This window comes from Carcharhinus amblyrhynchos, chromosome 11, assembly GCF_965287045.1.
Source record: "Carcharhinus amblyrhynchos chromosome 11, sCarAmb.v2.hapA, whole genome shotgun sequence".
Lineage (NCBI taxonomy): Eukaryota > Metazoa > Chordata > Chondrichthyes > Carcharhiniformes > Carcharhinidae > Carcharhinus > Carcharhinus amblyrhynchos.
Window position 1 is genome coordinate 26,601,329 of NC_137334.1, and position 18,357 is coordinate 26,619,685.

Sequence of the window (18,357 nt, forward strand, 5' to 3'; positions counted from 1 at the left end):
ATTCATTCAGTTCCCTCTTACAAATCAATATATGATGTGAACAGCTGGGATCCCAGCACAGATCCCTGTGGAACCTCACTAGTCTCTGACTACCAATTAGTGCAACTTCTCAAGCAACGCTAATTCCTGAGTGTGCTAATGATTGCTCCTGCCATGTTAACCCATTGTACGCAGACTTCCATGCAGACTGCTCAGCCTGTGAGTACGGGTTTAACTAATTAACTGTTTGTGCTTTGAATAGTAAGAAATCTCACAACACCAGGTTAAAGTCCAACAGGTTTGTTTGGTAGCACAAGCTTTTGGAGTTTCACTCCTTCTTCGGGTGAGCTATGGTGTGCTATGAACACAGGCTGCAATTGAGTGGCCAAAAATGCCATCACTCTGTAATGTGGTGCTGGGCAAATGTGAGTGGAGTTTTGGTCAGGCATCAAACAAACTATAGACTGGGCATCCATTTGATGGCCAAGACTCTTCAGGAGATTCCTGTCACTTGGAGACTGTTTGCTCTGTGCAAGGGTGCACTCCAAACATAACACTGGGTTACTGAAGATCTGCAGTCACAGCAGAGTGGCCAAATCAGGGACTGTCCCGCCAGGAATCCGATGTTAAACCCATGCTTGTTCATTCTTTGCACTAAATACCACACAATATGGCAGAAAGGTCCTCCATTGGTGTCAGCAGGAATGCAGTTTGACATAAACATTTGGGAGCTGTTTATGAGTAGCTCCACTGGCTATTGAACATTGTGATCAATTTCTAGTGATATCATTGGCTGAATTGCAGAGAACTTTCTGAAAGAATGTGGAAGTTTTAGGATTAAAAACAGATGCTCAAGTCTTTGTCCTCGGCGGAAACTCAAGAGTTTGCAAAGTGAGTCCTGAAGAACATCTGCAGAGAAGACAAAGAACTGGGGGGGGGGGGGGAAGAGAGAATCAGTCTGGCCAGACAACTTTGTGATGTCAATGGTGGGTCACTGCTATGAGGTTCCAGCATCCCTTGTAGCTGTGGCATGCTGGTGGTAGTTCCAGAGTGGTGATTGCTATGATGACTATGACTAACTTTACCATTGTTATAATTGGAGGTAAATGTCTTCTGAGGAAACAAATCTCCTTTTCTCTGTTGTAAATGGGTGACACCTTATCTTTAAACAGTGACCTCTAGATCTAGATCCTTCCACAAGAGGAAACATCCTCTCACACTGATCCTGTCAAGACCACTCAGAATCTTACATGTTTCAACCAAGTCACCTATCACTCTTCTAAGCTCTAGTAGATTCAAGCCTAGCTTGTTCCAGCTTTCCCTCCAAAGACAACCTGCTCAATCTAGGCATTAATTCAGTAAACCTTTTACCTGCTTCCAACACATTCACATCCTTCCTTATATAAGGTAACCTTTCTATTTTTGTATACAATTGTCTTTGCAATAAACAACGACTTTCTATCAGCTTTCCTAATTAATTGCTGTACCAACACACTAATCTTCTGTGGTTCATGCACTAGGATTGCTAAATTTCTCTGTAATCTCTCACCATTTAGATAATATGCTTCTTTCTTTCCCTGCCAAATTGGACTATTTCCCCTTTTCACACATTTGGCAGGTCTTTACCCACCTATGTTTGTGCCTTCAGCAAATTTGGTTCCTTTTACAGTTCATTTCTATAAATTGTAAAAGGTTGAGGCCCAGCACTGATCCCTGTGGATACCATTTGTGTTACGTCTTGCCAATTAGAAAGGTACTCTTTTATGCCTACATTCTGTTTCCTGTTAACAAGCTAATCTTCCATCCATGTCATATGTCAATCCACCACTACACCACAACCTCTTACTTTCCGCAATTGGCAACTTAACAACTGCCTTCTTGAAATCTACAGTCTCTCCATTGGTTCTCCTTCATCCACATGCTACTTCTTCAAAGAACTCCAATTAATAGAACAGTACAGCACAGTACAGGCCCTTCGGCCCTCGATGTTGTGCTGGGCTTTGTCTGAAACCAAGATCAAGCTACCCGACTCCCTACCATTCTGCTGTGCCTATCCAATAACTGCTTGAAAGTTCCTAAAGTGTCTGACTCCACTATCACAGCAGGCAGTGCATTCCACACCCCAACCACTCTCTGAGTAAAGAATTTACCTCGGACATCCCTTCTATATCTCCCACCATGAACCTTATAGTTAAGGCCCCTAGTAACAGTACATCCACCCAAGGAAATAGTCTCTGCACGTCCACTCTATCTATCCCCCTCAGCATCTTATAAACCTCTATTAAGTTGCCTCTCATCCTCCCCAGCTCCCTCAACCTTTCCTCATAAGACCTATCCTCCAAGCCAGGCAGCATCCTGGTAAATCTCCTCTGCACTCTCTCCAATGCTTCCACATCCTTCTTTTAGTCAGGTCACCAGAACTGCACACAGTATTCCAAATGTGGTCTCACCAACGTCCGGTATAGTTGTAGCACAACCCCATGGCTCTTAAACTCTAACCCACTGTTAATAAATACTAACACACTATAAGCCTTCTTCACGGCTCTAACCACTTGAGTGGCAACCTTCAGAGATCTGTGGATATGAACCCCAAGATCTCTCTGTTCCTCCACATTCCTCAGAACTCTGCCACCGACCCTGTAATCCACATTCAAGCTTGACCTACCAAAACGAATCACCTCGCACTTATCAGGGTTAAACTCCATCTGCCACTTTTTGGCCCAGCTCTGCATCCTATCAATGAGCCCTCCACGTCATCCACTACTCCACCAATCTTGGTGTCATCAGCAAATTTACTAACCCACCTTTCAGCCCCCTCTTCCAAGTTATTGATAAAAATCACAAATAGCAGAGGACCCTGTCATACACCACTGGTAAATGGCCTCCATTCTGAAAATTTTCCTTCCACCATCACCCTCTGTCTTCTATGATAAGCTAGTTGCTTATCCAATCGGTCAAATTTTCTTCTATCTCACATCTCCTTACTTTCTTAATTGTTTGAATTTGATTTCCTTTTCACAAAACAATATTGATTCTGCCTAATTACCCTGAATTTATCGAAATGCCTTGCTATAAAGTCTTTATTAAAGACTTCTAACATCTTCCCTCTGACAGTTCTTAACTGGCTTGTTGTTTCCTGTTTTCTGCCTTTCTCCCTTTTTGGATAAAGGAGTTACATTTCCTATTTTCCGATCTAATGGATGACATGGTGGCATGGATGGCACAGTGGCTAGCACTGTTGCTTCACAATGCCAGAGACCCTGGTTCAATTCCCTTCCCAGCTCAGGTCATTGTGTGAGTGGAGTCTGCACATTCTCCCCATGTCTGCCTGAATTTCCTCCAGGTGCTCTGCTTTCCTCCCGCAGTCCGAAAGACATGCCGGTTAGATGCACTGGCCATGCTAAATTCTCCCTCCGTATACCAGAACAGGTGCAGGAGTGTGGCAACTTGGGGATTTTCACAGTAACTTCATTGCAGTGTTAATGTAAGCCTACTTGTGACACTAATGAGTAATAAAGAAATCTTTCCTAAATCTAGGAAATTTTGGAAAATTAAAACCAATGCATCTATTTTCTTGGGTTTCATTCAAACAGTGCTTCTGGAATAGTAAAAGAGTTCTCAAGGAACCTGGAACTTTAAAAGATTCAGCTGAACCTTGAGGGCTCTGTGGACTCTGCATTCTGAAGCTGGCTGGAATCTTCTGCTGTAGTACGAATTTCTGCCTTTAGCTTCCAGACTCTTTTCCCTAATATGTTTTCTGATAAATATTTTCCATGCCTTCAACTTCTGTTGGAAGTTTATTTTAGATTAGAACTTCCACTTAAGTTTCCTTTTAGTTTTTCAGCATTTTAGTGAAGATGAAGGTCTTTGATCCCAAGCTGCCATGTTGGGAGGGTGTTGGTTACAGATTGGTATCTCTTAAAGGAGTTTTTGTCATCTTCAGTAGATTAACAGCAAGTCTTTTTGTTAACTATTTGTAACTATATACATTGATACAACGAAGGGTACAAGCAAGGAATTATCTAGGTCTTTACACATCTTAGCTCAATATCACACTGACCCTGGGCTTTTGGGTCACATACTTTTTTGTATCACTGTATGGTGGTTCAGCATCACAGGAGGCCATTCAGCCCATCGATTCTACACTGATTCTGACAGAGTATTTTACCCAGGTCCTCTCCTTTGCCCTATCCCTGTAACCCCACACATTTACCATGGTTAATATAACTAACCTACACATCTTGGAACATTAAGGAACAATCTTCGAACTATGGGAGAACACAGGGACCTGGTGTGTGTGTGTGTGTGTGTGTGTGTGTGTGTGTGTGTGTGTGTGTGTGTGTGTGTGTGTGTGTGTGTGTGTGTGTGTGTGTGTGTGTGTGTGTGAGAGAGACAGAGTGACTCAATCTTACTTCCATGTTGTCTGGCTGTCATCTTCTCTCTCTCTCTCTCTCCTTGTGATAGGCCAATCTTCCAGGAGCCACTGACAAGATCACAATTCAGCACAAATAAGCAGCCTCATGAAGGACAATATCAAACCAAATTAAAATTTGATAAGTCTTCTTCTGAAGTTAGATTTATGACAACATGCTAAGTAAATGCAGACAATTTTAATCAAAATTCTTCTTCACTTTCGCTCAACTGCTTACTCCAATTTAGAGTCACAGGGAATCAAAGCCTAGCCCGACAGACACTAGATGCTGAATACACCCAGGATGGGGCACCAGTCCATCACAGGGCACACAAACTGAGGGCCATTTTACCTTGGGGTAAATTACTGTGGGGTGGCACGGTGGCATTGTGGTTAGCACTGCTGCCTCACAGTGTCAGGGATCCGGGTTCAATTCTGGCATTGGGTTACTGTCTATGCAATGGTTGCACATTCTCCCATGTCTGCGTGGGTTTCCTCCAGGTGCTCATCCCATACTCCAAAGATGTGTGGGTTATGTTGATTCACCATGGTAAATTACCCCTTCATGTCAGGGGGACTAGCAGGGTAAATACATGGGTTATGGGGATAGGGTGGGTTGTTGTCAGTGCAGATTTTATAGGCTGAATGGCCTTCTTCTGCACTGTAGGGATTTTATGAATTCACCTAATGCATGTCTTTGGACAGTGGGAGAAAACCAGAGCACCCGGCAAAAACTCATCGAGACATGGGAGACCATGCAAACTCCACACAGATATTCACCCAAGGACGGAATCAAACCTAGATGCCTTGAGCTGTGAGGCAGCTGCACTAACCACAGTGCCATCCCTGTCACCCTTAATCTGTATACTACATCTGATTTTTACTAGTTTTAAATCATGGTCTTTAATTCTATTGTTTAAATGCTGCTTAAAGGAAAACATTCAGTTAAAAAAAAGATAAGAGACTTTAGCAGAGACTTTAGTTTGTTCCAGGATCATTGCTCTGCTGAGAACATGATTAATATCAAAAAAATCATCTTAGAAGAGTTCATAATCTGTGGGATGAATTGCTATATAAATTAAGGGAAAGCGGTATCAAACAAAATTCAACTGAAGTTAAAATAGTTCTTCGCATAAAATATGATTGAGGGGCTCAATGTCAGATCAGGTACAGAAAGAGAAAGAATGGGAAAGAAAGAATGGGTTGAGACAGCGTGTGAGAGAAAGAGACAGAAAGGAGAATTAAAAAATGCTAAGTTTAAAATTTGGCATCTGACATTTTTAAAACTCTAACAATTCAGTATTGAAGAAATGAGACTTCACACATTTAATTGTTCATTTTCTAGGCCAGATAGATCGATTGGCTGTCATTAACAATTATCTTCTTGTTAAATGTGTACTTCTTTTGTCAATTACTAGACCTATGTTTGTGTGGTGGATTTAATGGACAGTTTGTGCAAAAATGCAGTAACGTCCTGAAACAGACATGTTGGTTAAGGGCGAGATGCCGTTTTTGCAAAGCTAATGGCAGAGTGCTACAAACTATTCAGCAACTTGTACCTGCATATCACAACGTATCTATTCCTTGCCATTAGCTGCTGTCTGATTTGTATATTAGTAACAACGTGCATCATGCAGATGCGGTTTTCTTTTCCAATAAATATTAACCCAATTTGTATTTGATGGTAGTATTTTCAGTGGAAAAAGATTTAACAATCATAGCTATGCCTAATCCCACACAGATCATAGACACACACTTTCACAAGCATTATACGTGCTGCAAATTGCACTCATCTGATTGATGCAAATTTAAGATCAACAATCCCATTTAACAATGAATTTCATGTGGAAGAAATACAGTGCAGCACCCTACACATTGCTAGTAATTACTTTGTAATAATAAACAGGCAAAGTTGGTTTTGCCTCAACTGATGACTCAGTTGATTTGGTCATTTTGTATAAAGATATCCATGTTATAGGAAGTCAGTGTTTACGAAAGAAAGCATTGGAGGAAGGCAGACAAAAGATATCATTAGTATTGTTGGAAGTATCCCCAGATTGGCATCTCAAGTTTCCTGAGAAAGATGATATTCATTAGGCTCTAGGTGCCCAAACTGCTGGGTCACTGACATCTTACCCTCAGAAGCTAGAATATTACACAACTGTTTTGATCTGTAAAGCAAAAATAGCACTTGCAGGAACTTTTGGCTATGCAATGTGCAAAGAATGCAATGTAGATTGTACAGGCTTGCATAGCTCCACTCAAGCGGAGACACAGCTTCAATGTACTGCTCTCTCTGTCTATTTGATTTGATACCTCACTCTTATTGGCATTTTTGGACCGCAGTTTCCATTGTTACAAGCAAGTGAGTTGGTCTCTAGTATTGAATTTTAAAAGATACAACTTCAAGATGATCACATGGCGCACTTGAAATGTTAAACTCTCCATAAATTGTGAAAGGAAGGGAGCACCTGTACAAACAATACATAAACCACTACAATTAGCACAGAATCTGAGAGGAAAGCACAAGACATTCCAATTTACTGAGGTAGTAGTACTGACCATAATTGCTGTTTCCAAATACTCTATCTAGCAACATTCCGCTACTTGTTATGCACACCACTGACACTAAGATGGAATGCAAGATTTTTAAAGTATGTTTAATCTGATTAGCAACTGATTGATATCCTTAGGAACCTTAAAGTGAAATAATGCAAGAGACTCATGGTCTTGAAAGTTTGATACAGAAGATTGAATACCCTTAGCAGTGGAGAGATCTTACCAAAATAATTCCAGGTGCTAAAAGAGCATAAAAAGAGGAAAAATTCAGTTTTTTTTGGGCTACTTAAAATTCAAATCTTACCTGACTATGACAAAAAAATGAGGCCAAACCAGTTTCTTACCAGCAGGGGGAACAGGTGGGGCTCAGATCTCTGGCTGAATTCTCCCCTGCTACTGTGGGCCTATGTGACCGATTGCCCACCTTCCCCTCCGCCTCTTCTACCACGGGGCACCACTGCTTCCATCCAACACTGATTGGCTGAAAACACCTCCACTTCGCACACACTGATATTGCTGGATAGTTGGTGACAGTAAGATTGCAAGAAGAGAGAAGTCGAACATGAACCTGATTTCTTCGCTCTCTCGCAATCTTACTGATCTCCCCGCCCATCAACCAGAGGGACAAGGAGGTAAGATTACCCCCTTCGTCTTTCAAAGAGGTACTCTTTCCCTTGCTCTGCAGGCTTCACAAAAGTAACTCTTCACTGGTCTCCATCTCTTCTCCCTTTTACAGATACTTCCCCTCACTCGTGCTTGCTCTTTTCAGAGACACTCTTTAACTCTCTCCAACTTCACAGAGGAACGCTTCCTCCTTCCCCCCTCCTTTCACTGATACGTGGAATATTTAAGTTATGAAGAAAGGTTGGATCCCCTCTTCATAGAGACATTCTCCCCTGCCTCCAACTGAACAGAGACATCCTTCTCTTGGTCACCACATTATAAGAAGAAATATAGAAGAAAAGCAACTAGAAGCAGAGTAGGCCATTCGGCCCTTCAAGCCTGCTCCATCATTCATTTTGATCACAGTGATCATCGAATTCAATATCCTGATTTCCTCTTCCCCCCTTAAGCCCCAAGACCCATATCTAATTTCTTCTTGAAATCAGCAACATTTTCATCTCAACTATTTTCTATGGTAGTGAATTCCACATATTCACCACTCTCTGGGTGAAGAAATTTCTCCTCACCTCAGTTCTAAAAGATTTACTCCTTATCATAGAACATAGAACATAGAACATAGAACATTACAGCGCAGAACAGGCCCTTCGGCCCACGATGTTGCGCCGACCAGTTACAAAAACAATGACTCACTAGCCTATACCAATCCCTTTTCGTCCATAAACCTATCCAGAGATCTCTTAAACGCCCCCAAACTAGACGCATCTACAACTGCAGCAGGCAGGGCATTCCAATCCCTCACCACCCGCTGGGTAAAGAACCTACCCCTGACATCCGTCCTGTAGCTACCCCCCCTTAATTTAAAGTCATGCCCCCTCGTGCTAGCTTTCTCCATCCGAGGAAAAAGGCTATCACTATCCACCCTATCTAAACCTCTAATCATCTTATATGTTTCAATAAGATCCCCTCTTAGCCGCCTTCTTCCCAACGAAAACAACCCTAGATCCCTCAGTCTCTCCTCATAGGACCTCCCCACCATACCAGGCAACATCCTAGTAAACCTCCTCTGCACCCTCTCCAACGCCTCCACATCCTTCTTGTAATGCGGGGACCAGAACTGCACACAGTACTCCAAGTGCGGCCGCACTAGAGTAGTGTACAGTTGCAACATTACACTGCGACTCCTAAATTCAATCCCCCTACCAATAAACGCCAAGACACCGTACGCCTTCTTGACAACCTTATCTACTTGATTCCCAACTTTCAGGGATCTATGTACACACACACCTAGATCCCTCTGTTCATCCACACTATTCAAAGTCCTCCCGTTAGCCCTATACTCGACACATCTGTTGCTCCTACCAAAGTGAATTACCTCACACTTCTCCGCATTAAATTCCATCCGCCACCTCTCGGCCCAGCTCTGCAACCTATCTAAGTCTCCCTGCAGACTATGACACCCTTCCTCACAATCTACCACACCTCCAACTTTGGTGTCATCAGCAAATTTACTAATCCACCCAACTATACCCTCATCCAGATCATTAATAAAAATTACAAACAACAGTGGCCCCAAAACAGATCCCTGAGGCACACCACTCGTAACTGCACTCCATGATGAATATTTACCATCCACCACCACCCTCTGTCTCCTATCTGATAGCCAATTCCTGATCCAACTTCCTAGATTACCCACAATCCCATACATCTGCATTTTCTGCAGAAGCCTACCATGGTGAACCTTATCGAAAGCCTTACTAAAATCCATGTATACCACGTCAACTGCCTTACCCCCATCCACCTCTTTGGTCACCTTCTCAAAAAACTCAATAAGGTTAGTAAGGCACGACCTACCTGCTACAAAACCATGCTGACTATTTCTAATCAATTCATTACACTCCAAATAACTATAAATCCTATCCCTAATAATTTTTTCTAAGACCTTGCCCACAACAGAAGTAAGACTCACCGGTCTATAATTCCCGGCAAAGTCTCTGTTCCCCTTCTTAAACAATGGGACAACATTCGCTATCCTCCAATCCTCCGGGACTACACCAGAGACCAATGACGACCTGAAGATCTGAGCCAGAGGCTCTGCAATCACCTCTCTAGCCTCCCAGAGAATCCTAGGGTAGATCCCATCCGGACCAGGGGACTTATCTATTTTCTTATTATTATTATTATTATTATTATTATCTATTATCTTCAAACTATAGCCCCTAGTTCTGGACTCCCCCACCATTCAGAACATTCTTTCTGAATGTAACCCTGTCTAATCCTTTTAGAGTTTTATAAGTTTCTATGAGATCCCTGGGATGTGATTGCATTGGAGGGGGTGCAGAGGAGGTTCACCAGGATACTCCTGGGATGGAATATAAGTTATGAAGAGAGGTTGGATAGGCTTGGGTTGTTTTCAGTGGAGTAGAGAAGACTGAGGGAAGACCTGATCAACGTGTACACGATTATGAGGATCATGGACAGACTGGATAAGGGAGCAGCTGTTCCCTTTAGTTGAAGAGTGAATTCCAAAGGGACATGAGTTCTGGGTAAGGGGCAGTAGGTTTAGGGGGAATGTGAAGAAATACTTTTTTAACCAGTGGGTGTTGAAGGTCTGGAATGCATGTTCTGAGACAGTGGTAGAGGTGGGTTGCCTCACCTCCTTCAAAAACAATCTGGATGAGCACTCGGCACTCATAACATTCAAGACTATGGGCCAAGTGCAAGTAAATGGGATCAAGTGGGAGGTCTGATGTTTCTCACATAGTGATGCAGACGTAATGGGCCAAAGGGCCTCTTCAGCACTGTATGATTCCAAGACTGTCTCTCTGAAAGGGAAAGCAGGGGAAGAGTGTCTCTATTAAACAGGGAAGCAGGGGAAGAGTGTCTCTGTTAAAGCGGGAGACAGGGGAAGAGTGTCTCTATTAAACAGGGAAGCAGGGGAAGAGTGTCTCTGTTAAAGTGGGAGGCAGGGGAACAGTGCCTCTCTTAATGAGGAGGCAGGGGAAGAGTGTCTCTGTTAAAGCGGGAGGCAGGGGAAGAGTGTCTCCATTAAACAGGGGAGCAGGGGAAGAGTGTCTCTATTAAACAGGGAAGGAGGGGAAGAGTGTCTCTATTAAACAGGGAAGCAGGGGAAGAGTGTCTCTGTTAAAGCGGGAGGCAGGGGAAGAGTGCCTTTCTTAATGAGGAGGCAGGGGAAGAGAGTGTCTGTTAAAGCGGGAGGCAGGGGAAGAGTGTTTTGAGAAAAGCACAGCCAGGGCAGCTTGTCTCTATAAAAGGGGGAAGCCTTTCCTGGGGTGGATGCTGCTCTCTGCAGCCAAAGACAATGCCATTGAGTGCGCAAATTGGTTGGTTTAAAACAGCTTTGTGATATACTCAGAATAATTATCAATTTAATGCTGTGTTTTACAATTCCCCTCTTTCCCTAATTTAGTGACACACTCAAACCCTCTCTACTCTTTCTCTGACACACTCATCCCTTTCTCCTCTTTCCATGACACATTCATCCCCTCTCTCCTCTTGCACTGATACATTCATTCCCTCTTTGTCCTTTCACTGACACATTCATCCACTCTCCCCGCCTTTCACTGATGCACTCATCCCCTCTCCCCCCCTTTCACTGACACACTCATCCCATCTCTCCCCTTTCACTGACACACTCACCCCTTCTCTCCCCTTTTGCTGACACACTCATCTCCTCGCTCTCCACTTCCACTGAGACACTCATCCTCTCTCCCATGACACTGACACATTTATCCCCTCTTTCCCTTCACTGCCACACTCATCCCCTCTCTCTCCCCTTTCACTGACACACTCATCCCCTCTCTCTCCCCTTTCACTGACACACTCACCCCTCTCCCCTTTCACTGCCACACTCATCCCCTCTCTCTCCCCTTTCACTGACACACTCATCCCCTCTCTCTCCCCTTTCACTGACACATTCATCCCCTCTCTCTCCCCTTTCACTGACACACTCATCCCCTCTCCCCCTTTCACTGACACACTCATCCCATCTCTCCCCTTTCACTGACACACTCACCCCTTCTCTCGCCTTTTGCTGACACACTCATCTCCTCGCTCTCCACTTCCACTGAGACACTCATCCTCTCTCCCATGTCACTGACACACTCATCTTCTCTCCCATGACACTGACACATTTATCCCCTCTTTCCCTTCACTGCCACAGTCATCCCCTCTCTCTCCCCTTTCACTGACACACTCATCCCCTCTCTCTCTCCTTTCACTGCCACACTCACCCCTCTCCCCTTTCACTGCCACACTCATCCCCCCTCTCTCCCCTTTCACTGACACACTCATCCCCTCTCCCCTTTCACTGCCACACTCATCCCCTCTCACCCCTTTCACTGCCACACTCATCCCCTCTCACCCCTTTCACTGACACACTCATCCCCTCTCTCTCCCCTTTCACTGCCACACTCATCCCCTCTCCCCTTTCACTGCCACACTCATCCCCTCTCTCTCCCCTTTCACTGCCACACTCATCCCCTCTCTCTCCCCTTTCACTGACACACTCATCCCCTCTCTCTCCCCTTTCACTGACACACTCATCCCCTCTCTCTCTCCTTTCACTGACACACTCATCCCCTCTCCCCTTTCACTGCCACACTCATCCCCTCTCTCTCTCCTTTCACTGACACACTCATCCCCTCTCTCTCTCCTTTCACTGACACACTCATCCCCTCTCTCCTTTCACTGACACACTCAGCCCCTCTCTCCTTTCACTGCCACACTCATCCCCTCTCTCACCTTTCACTGACACACTCATCCCCTCTCTCTCTCCTTTCACTGACACACTCATCCCCTCTCTCCTTTCACTGACACACTCATCCTCTCTCTCCTTTCACTGACACACTCATCCCCTCTCTCTCCCCTTTCACTGACACACTCATCCCCTCTCTCTCCCCTTTCACTGACACACTCATCCCCTCTCTCTCCCCTTTCACTGACACACTCATCCCCTCTCTCACTGACACACTCATCCCCTCTCTCCTTTCACTGACACACATCCCCTCTCTCACTGACACACTCATCCCCTCTCTCTCCCCTTTCACTGCCACACTCATCCCCTCTCCCCTTTCACTGACACACTCATCCCCTCTCTCCTTTCACTGACACACTCATCTTCTCTCTTTCCTTTCACTGCCACACTCATCCCCTCTCTCTCCCCTTTCACTGACACACTCATCCCCTCTCCCCTTTCACTGCCACACTCATCCCCTCTCTCTCCCCTTTCACTGACACACTCATCCCCTCTCTCTCCCCTTTCACTGACACACTCATCCCCTCTCTCTCCCCTTTCACTGACACATTCATCCCCTCTCTCTCCCCTTTCACTGACACACTCATCCCCTCTCCCCCCTTTCACTGACACACTCATCCCATCTCTCCCCTTTCACTGACACACTCACCCCTTCTCTCGCCTTTTGCTGACACACTCATCTCCTCGCTCTCCACTTCCACTGAGACACTCATCCTCTCTCCCATGTCACTGACACACTCATCTTCTCTCCCATGACACTGACACATTTATCCCCTCTTTCCCTTCACTGCCACAGTCATCCCCTCTCTCTCCCCTTTCACTGACACACTCATCCCCTCTCTCTCTCCTTTCACTGCCACACTCACCCCTCTCCCCTTTCACTGCCACACTCATCCCCTCTCTCTCCCCTTTCACTGACACACTCATCCCCTCTCCCCTTTCACTGCCACACTCATCCCCTCTCACCCCTTTCACTGACACACTCATCCCCTCTCTCTCCCCTTTCACTGACACACTCATCCCCTCTCCCCTTTCACTGACACACTCATCCCCTCTCTCTCCCCTTTCACTGACACACTCATCCCCTCTCTCTCCCCTTTCACTGCCACACTCATCCCCTCTCTCTCCCCTTTCACTGACACACTCATCCCCTCTCTCTCCCCTTTCACTGACACACTCATCCCCTCTCTCTCTCCTTTCACTGACACACTCATCCCCTCTCCCCTTTCACTGCCACACTCATCCCCTCTCTCTCTCCTTTCACTGACACACTCATCTCCTCTCTCTCCCCTTTCACTGACACACTCATCCCCTCTCTCTCCCCTTTCACTGACACACTCATCCCCTCTCTCTCTCCTTTCACTGTCACACTCATCCCCTCTCTCTCCCCTTTCACTGACACACTCATCCCCTCTCACCTTTCACTGACACACTCATCTCCTCTCTCTCCCCTTTCACTGACACACTCATCCCCTCTCTCTCCCCTTTCACTGACACACTCACCCCTCTCCCCTTTCACTGCCACACTCATCCCCTCTCTCTCCCCTTTCACTGAAACACTTATCCCCTTTCTCTCCCTTTTCACTGACACATTCATCCCCTCTCCCCTTTCACTGACACACTCATCTGCTCTCTCTCCTTTCAGTAAGGCACTGATCCCTTCAGTACCCTTTCGCTGATACATTCTTTCCATCTCTCCCCCTTGAAGAAGATTAACTCTTCTTTCACAGAGGTAATTTTTATCTCCTTTTCCTTTTTTCACAATGACTCTTGTCACCCTCTTGATTTATCCTCTCTAACAGAAGCAATCTTCCCCTTTCTCTAGTCTTTTACACAGACAATGGTCCCCTCACTCAGCTGACAGAAATCCTCTTTCCCTTTTCAAAGAGGCATTTTTCTTCTCCCACACCACTTCACTCACTCTTTCCTTCTCTTCTCACCAGTTAACTGGTACTCTTGCTCTTTAATCTTTTTTGACAGTCACTTTAGACTCATCTTCACTGTTACTTTCCTCTGGCAACGGACTTTGTTCCAAATGCTGACGGTGGGTTTTCAGATTTAGCAAACATCTCCGAAGAGCAGAGATCCCCCACTGCTGGAAGTTGCATAGTCAGTCTACAGAGCAATGAAACAGTGAGATCAAGTGTAAACAGAACATTATGCATGAAGGAACAGCGCACTCTCCTAGCCAAAGCCCTTGGGTGGCAAGTTAGTTGTTGCAATGAATGCTTACATTCCAGCAACAGAGTTAGTTTCTGGCCAAGTCAATAGAAATTGTACAAGTTGCTTGCAAAACATTATGCCTGCATGATCTACTGATAAGGGAATATTTAATTTCACTCACTGGGAATAGCAAAGAATGTCAAGATCTCTTGACACAGCATGCTGTACCCGACCCATTAGTTTCACTGGATGCAACCTAACAGATTTGCATTGGCTAATGGACTGTTGCAAAGAAATACTACTTGGATGGTATTCTGTGGATTTCAACTTGTTTGCATGTCAGTGAGAGGTCATAATGTCTAGGGGGTGGGCAGTTACAACAAACCTTCAACTTAACATTGACATTGGACGCCCTTTAAAAAGGAGCCCCAATCTCTATGGAGTTGGTTTTGCAGTGTCTTTTGGTCCCACCTATCTCTTTGCTGGTAGTGATCTCCTCAAGCTTGAAAAGAATGATTAAGTGTGGATGAATCGTGATCTGGATTGCACTGACCCACCCGGTGTAATTCTCACCACTTTTCCTGCCAGGGAAAACTCTTCATTTTCTGGAAGAATTTGGTCAATAATCTCCCAACAGCCTGCATCTACCTCTTTCCCAAAATTTACTAACAATACTGTCCTATTACACACATTATTTCAACCTGTTCTTTACTGGTTAATTTCTATTTTTGACTCTATTTTTGTTAAATTTGTGCTAAATTATTTTCTTTTAATTTGTGTTAATTGTTATTGTTCAGTATTTTTGCGTCCCAAAGGAGTCTATGTTCCATGTGTGGAGGGAGTGTGAGCAGATGGAAGGACCTCCTCATGGGTCTGCTCCTGGACCTGGATAAGATGAAAAATGTGAGAACACCATCCACCAGGTACACAGTACACACTCTTGCAACTTGGCCAATGTTGTATACCTGATACGCTGCAGAAAAGGATGTCCCGAGGCATGGTACACTGGGGAGACCATGCAGACGCTACGACAACGGATGAAGGAACACTGCTCGACAATCATCAGGCAAGACTGTTCTCTTCCTGTTGGGGGACACTTCTGCGGTCAAGGGCATTCAGCCTCTGATCTTCGGGTAGGCGTTCACCAAGGCGGCCTTCACAACACACGACGCGCAGAGTCGCTGAGCAGAGACTGATAGCCAAGTTCCACACACGAGGACAGCCTCAACCAGGATCTTGGGTTCATGTCACACTATCTGTAACCTCCACGACTCGCCTGGACTTGCAAAATCTCACTAACTGTCCTGTCTGGAGACTCGCATTCCAGTCATTATTCATGTAAATTGAATTTGCATGTTTATATGCGCTGTTTGTGAACAGAATTCCCACTCACCTGACGAAGGAGCAGCGCTCCAAAAGCTAGCGGCGTCTGCTACCTAATAAACCTGTTGGACTTTAACCTGATGCTGTGAGACTTCTTACTAAGATGGCCATTAACAGGTCCTGGCAGTGGAGCGTGGAGGGGGTCTTCAGACCCAACTGTCTGCCCCTTTTCCCAACTCTGTCCATGTGCAGGTGTCCCTGAAGAGGAAGTATATGGTATCCACTAGCATGCTTGAGGCCTTCCGCAACCGGTGGGAACCGCAGGGGCTGGAATGCATGATCACCCCCAGGAACTGTTTCAATTTCGTTTGAAAACTTTCCCTTTGTTCACTTAATGGGTTTTTAAAGGACCCCTTTTAAAGAGAGATTGCTCCTAGGTCACCTATTTAGTTGCGGTCTTGAGGAGTCCATGTTCCATATATATAGTCTGTCAGAGGTTACACCTCATATTTTTCAGAGTTAAATTCCATCTGTCACTTATCTACCATTTGACCATGCTATTTATATCGTCTTGTAGACACTCAACCTCACTGTTAGCCACCTGGCCAATCTTTGCGTCTTCCGCAACCTTACTAATCCTACCATGGAGGTGTCTTAATGTAAACCATTACTTAAAGCAAAGCAAAGTAATTTGGTTGGCAGGAAGAAATGCATTTCATTTCTCAATTAAGTAACAATTTTAAGTTGAAGAAACAGAACATGATATAATTGAGGAGTGAAAGCAGCACTTACTAGGCCGCAGGAACTTCCCCACCGAATAACAAAGATGATAACAACAGTGGCTGGTGGAAAACTTCAGAATTCAGAAGTTGAACGTCTGAATTACTATGACAGTAACTATTGTTAAAATTTATTTGAATTTAAGCAAGAAGGAATAATTGGGACACTGATTCTAACTAGAAGATGAACAAAATGACAAGTATGTTCCACCTGCTGCTGGAATGTGCAATAATTTCTGAAGTAAGCTCTTATATTTTGAATTGTTTTTGATCACCTCAGATTAAAATGAATGCTAATTGTATAAAACCTAGCCATTTGAGAATTAATTTCACTCTTTTATCACTTGCATCAACATGTACATTAACAAGTTGAAAAGATCTAAAGGCAGAAACCAGTAGTTAACATTGTTGAAAATATAACATTATTTGCAGATTTAAAAAATATCCCTACCAGGTCATATGATGACAGAACCTTCTTTTGTATCTCTGATACCAATCCTGAGGGTTCCAAATATGGGTATTTGTCCTTTATGTTGAGTGATACTGCAGAAGTGTTGTCATTGTTTAGTAATCTTGAAGACGTAGTCAGCATACACTGAGTCAGATTGGCAGTAGGTGCTAAGCCACATATTTCCTTAAAGGAGACTATTGCATTCTGTGCAGAAATAAAAAAAAACAGTCAAGACTTGCTGTATCATTTTATGGATTAACTGCCATTAATATATATCGCAAATGTGAGGTTATCCACTTTGGTAGAAATAATAGTAGGAAGGAATATTATTTAAAGGGTGAAAAGCTGCAGCATGCAGTGCAGAGGGACCTGGGGGTCCTTGTGCACGAATCGCAAAAACCCAGTCTGCAGGTGCAGCAGGTGATCAAGAAGGCAAATGGAATGTTGGCCTTTTTAGCGAGGAGGATAGAATATAAAAGCAGGGAGGTCTTGCTGCAACTGTACAAGGCACTGGTGAGGCCGCAACTGGAGTACTGTGTGCAGTTATGGTCCCCTTATTTGCGTAAGGATATAATGGCCTTGGAGGGAGTACAGAGAAGGTTCACCAGGCTGATACCGGAGATGAGGGGGTTAGCTTATGAGGAGAGATTAAATAGACTGGGCCTGTACTCATTGGAGTTTAGAAGGCTGAGGGGAGATCTTATCGAGACTTACAAGATAATGAAGGGGCGAGATAGGGTAGAGGTAGAGAGATTCTTTCTGCTTAGAAAGGAAAACAGAACTAGAGAGTACAGCCTCAAAATAAAGGGGGGGGGGGAGGTGCAGTTTAGAACAGAGTTGAGGAGGAACTTCTTCACTCAAAGGGTGGTGAATCTCTGGAATTCTCTGCCCATTGAAGCGATGGAGGCTACCTTGCTGAATATATTTAAGTCACAGGTAGATAGATTTCTAATAGACAAGGGAATTAAGGGTTATGGGGAGAAAGCGGGAAAGTGGAACTGATCCACTGCAGATCAGCCACGAACTTACTGAATGGTGGGGCAGGCTCGAAGGGCTAGATGGCCTACTCCTGCTCCTATTTCTTATGTTCTTATATCATTTCTTAAAACTCTAAGAAGTTTTGGCTAGAAAAATGACAAATAGAAATGCTTAATATAATTGTTATGAAAAACTGCAATTACAAAGAAGATTAGCTGATCTAACTCCCTGAAATTGTTTATGTGTCGTAATGCAATAAATGCAATGATCAATTTCTTATACACTTGACTTTCTAATTGCACTTGGGTCAATGCAA

General features: G+C 44.4%; 1 protein-coding gene across 1 annotated transcript in view; it reads right to left on the reverse strand.

The window, feature by feature from the left end:
• Positions 1 to 18,357, reverse strand: part of LOC145349988 (inactive phospholipase C-like protein 1) — a 389,665-nt gene that overhangs the window by 80,873 nt on the left and 290,435 nt on the right. Inside the window, exon 3 of the mRNA XM_080198775.1 lies at positions 17,064 to 17,267. Coding sequence (XP_080054901.1) covers positions 17,064 to 17,267 — 204 coding nt within the window. The remainder of the gene's footprint in view (positions 1 to 17,063; positions 17,268 to 18,357) is intronic.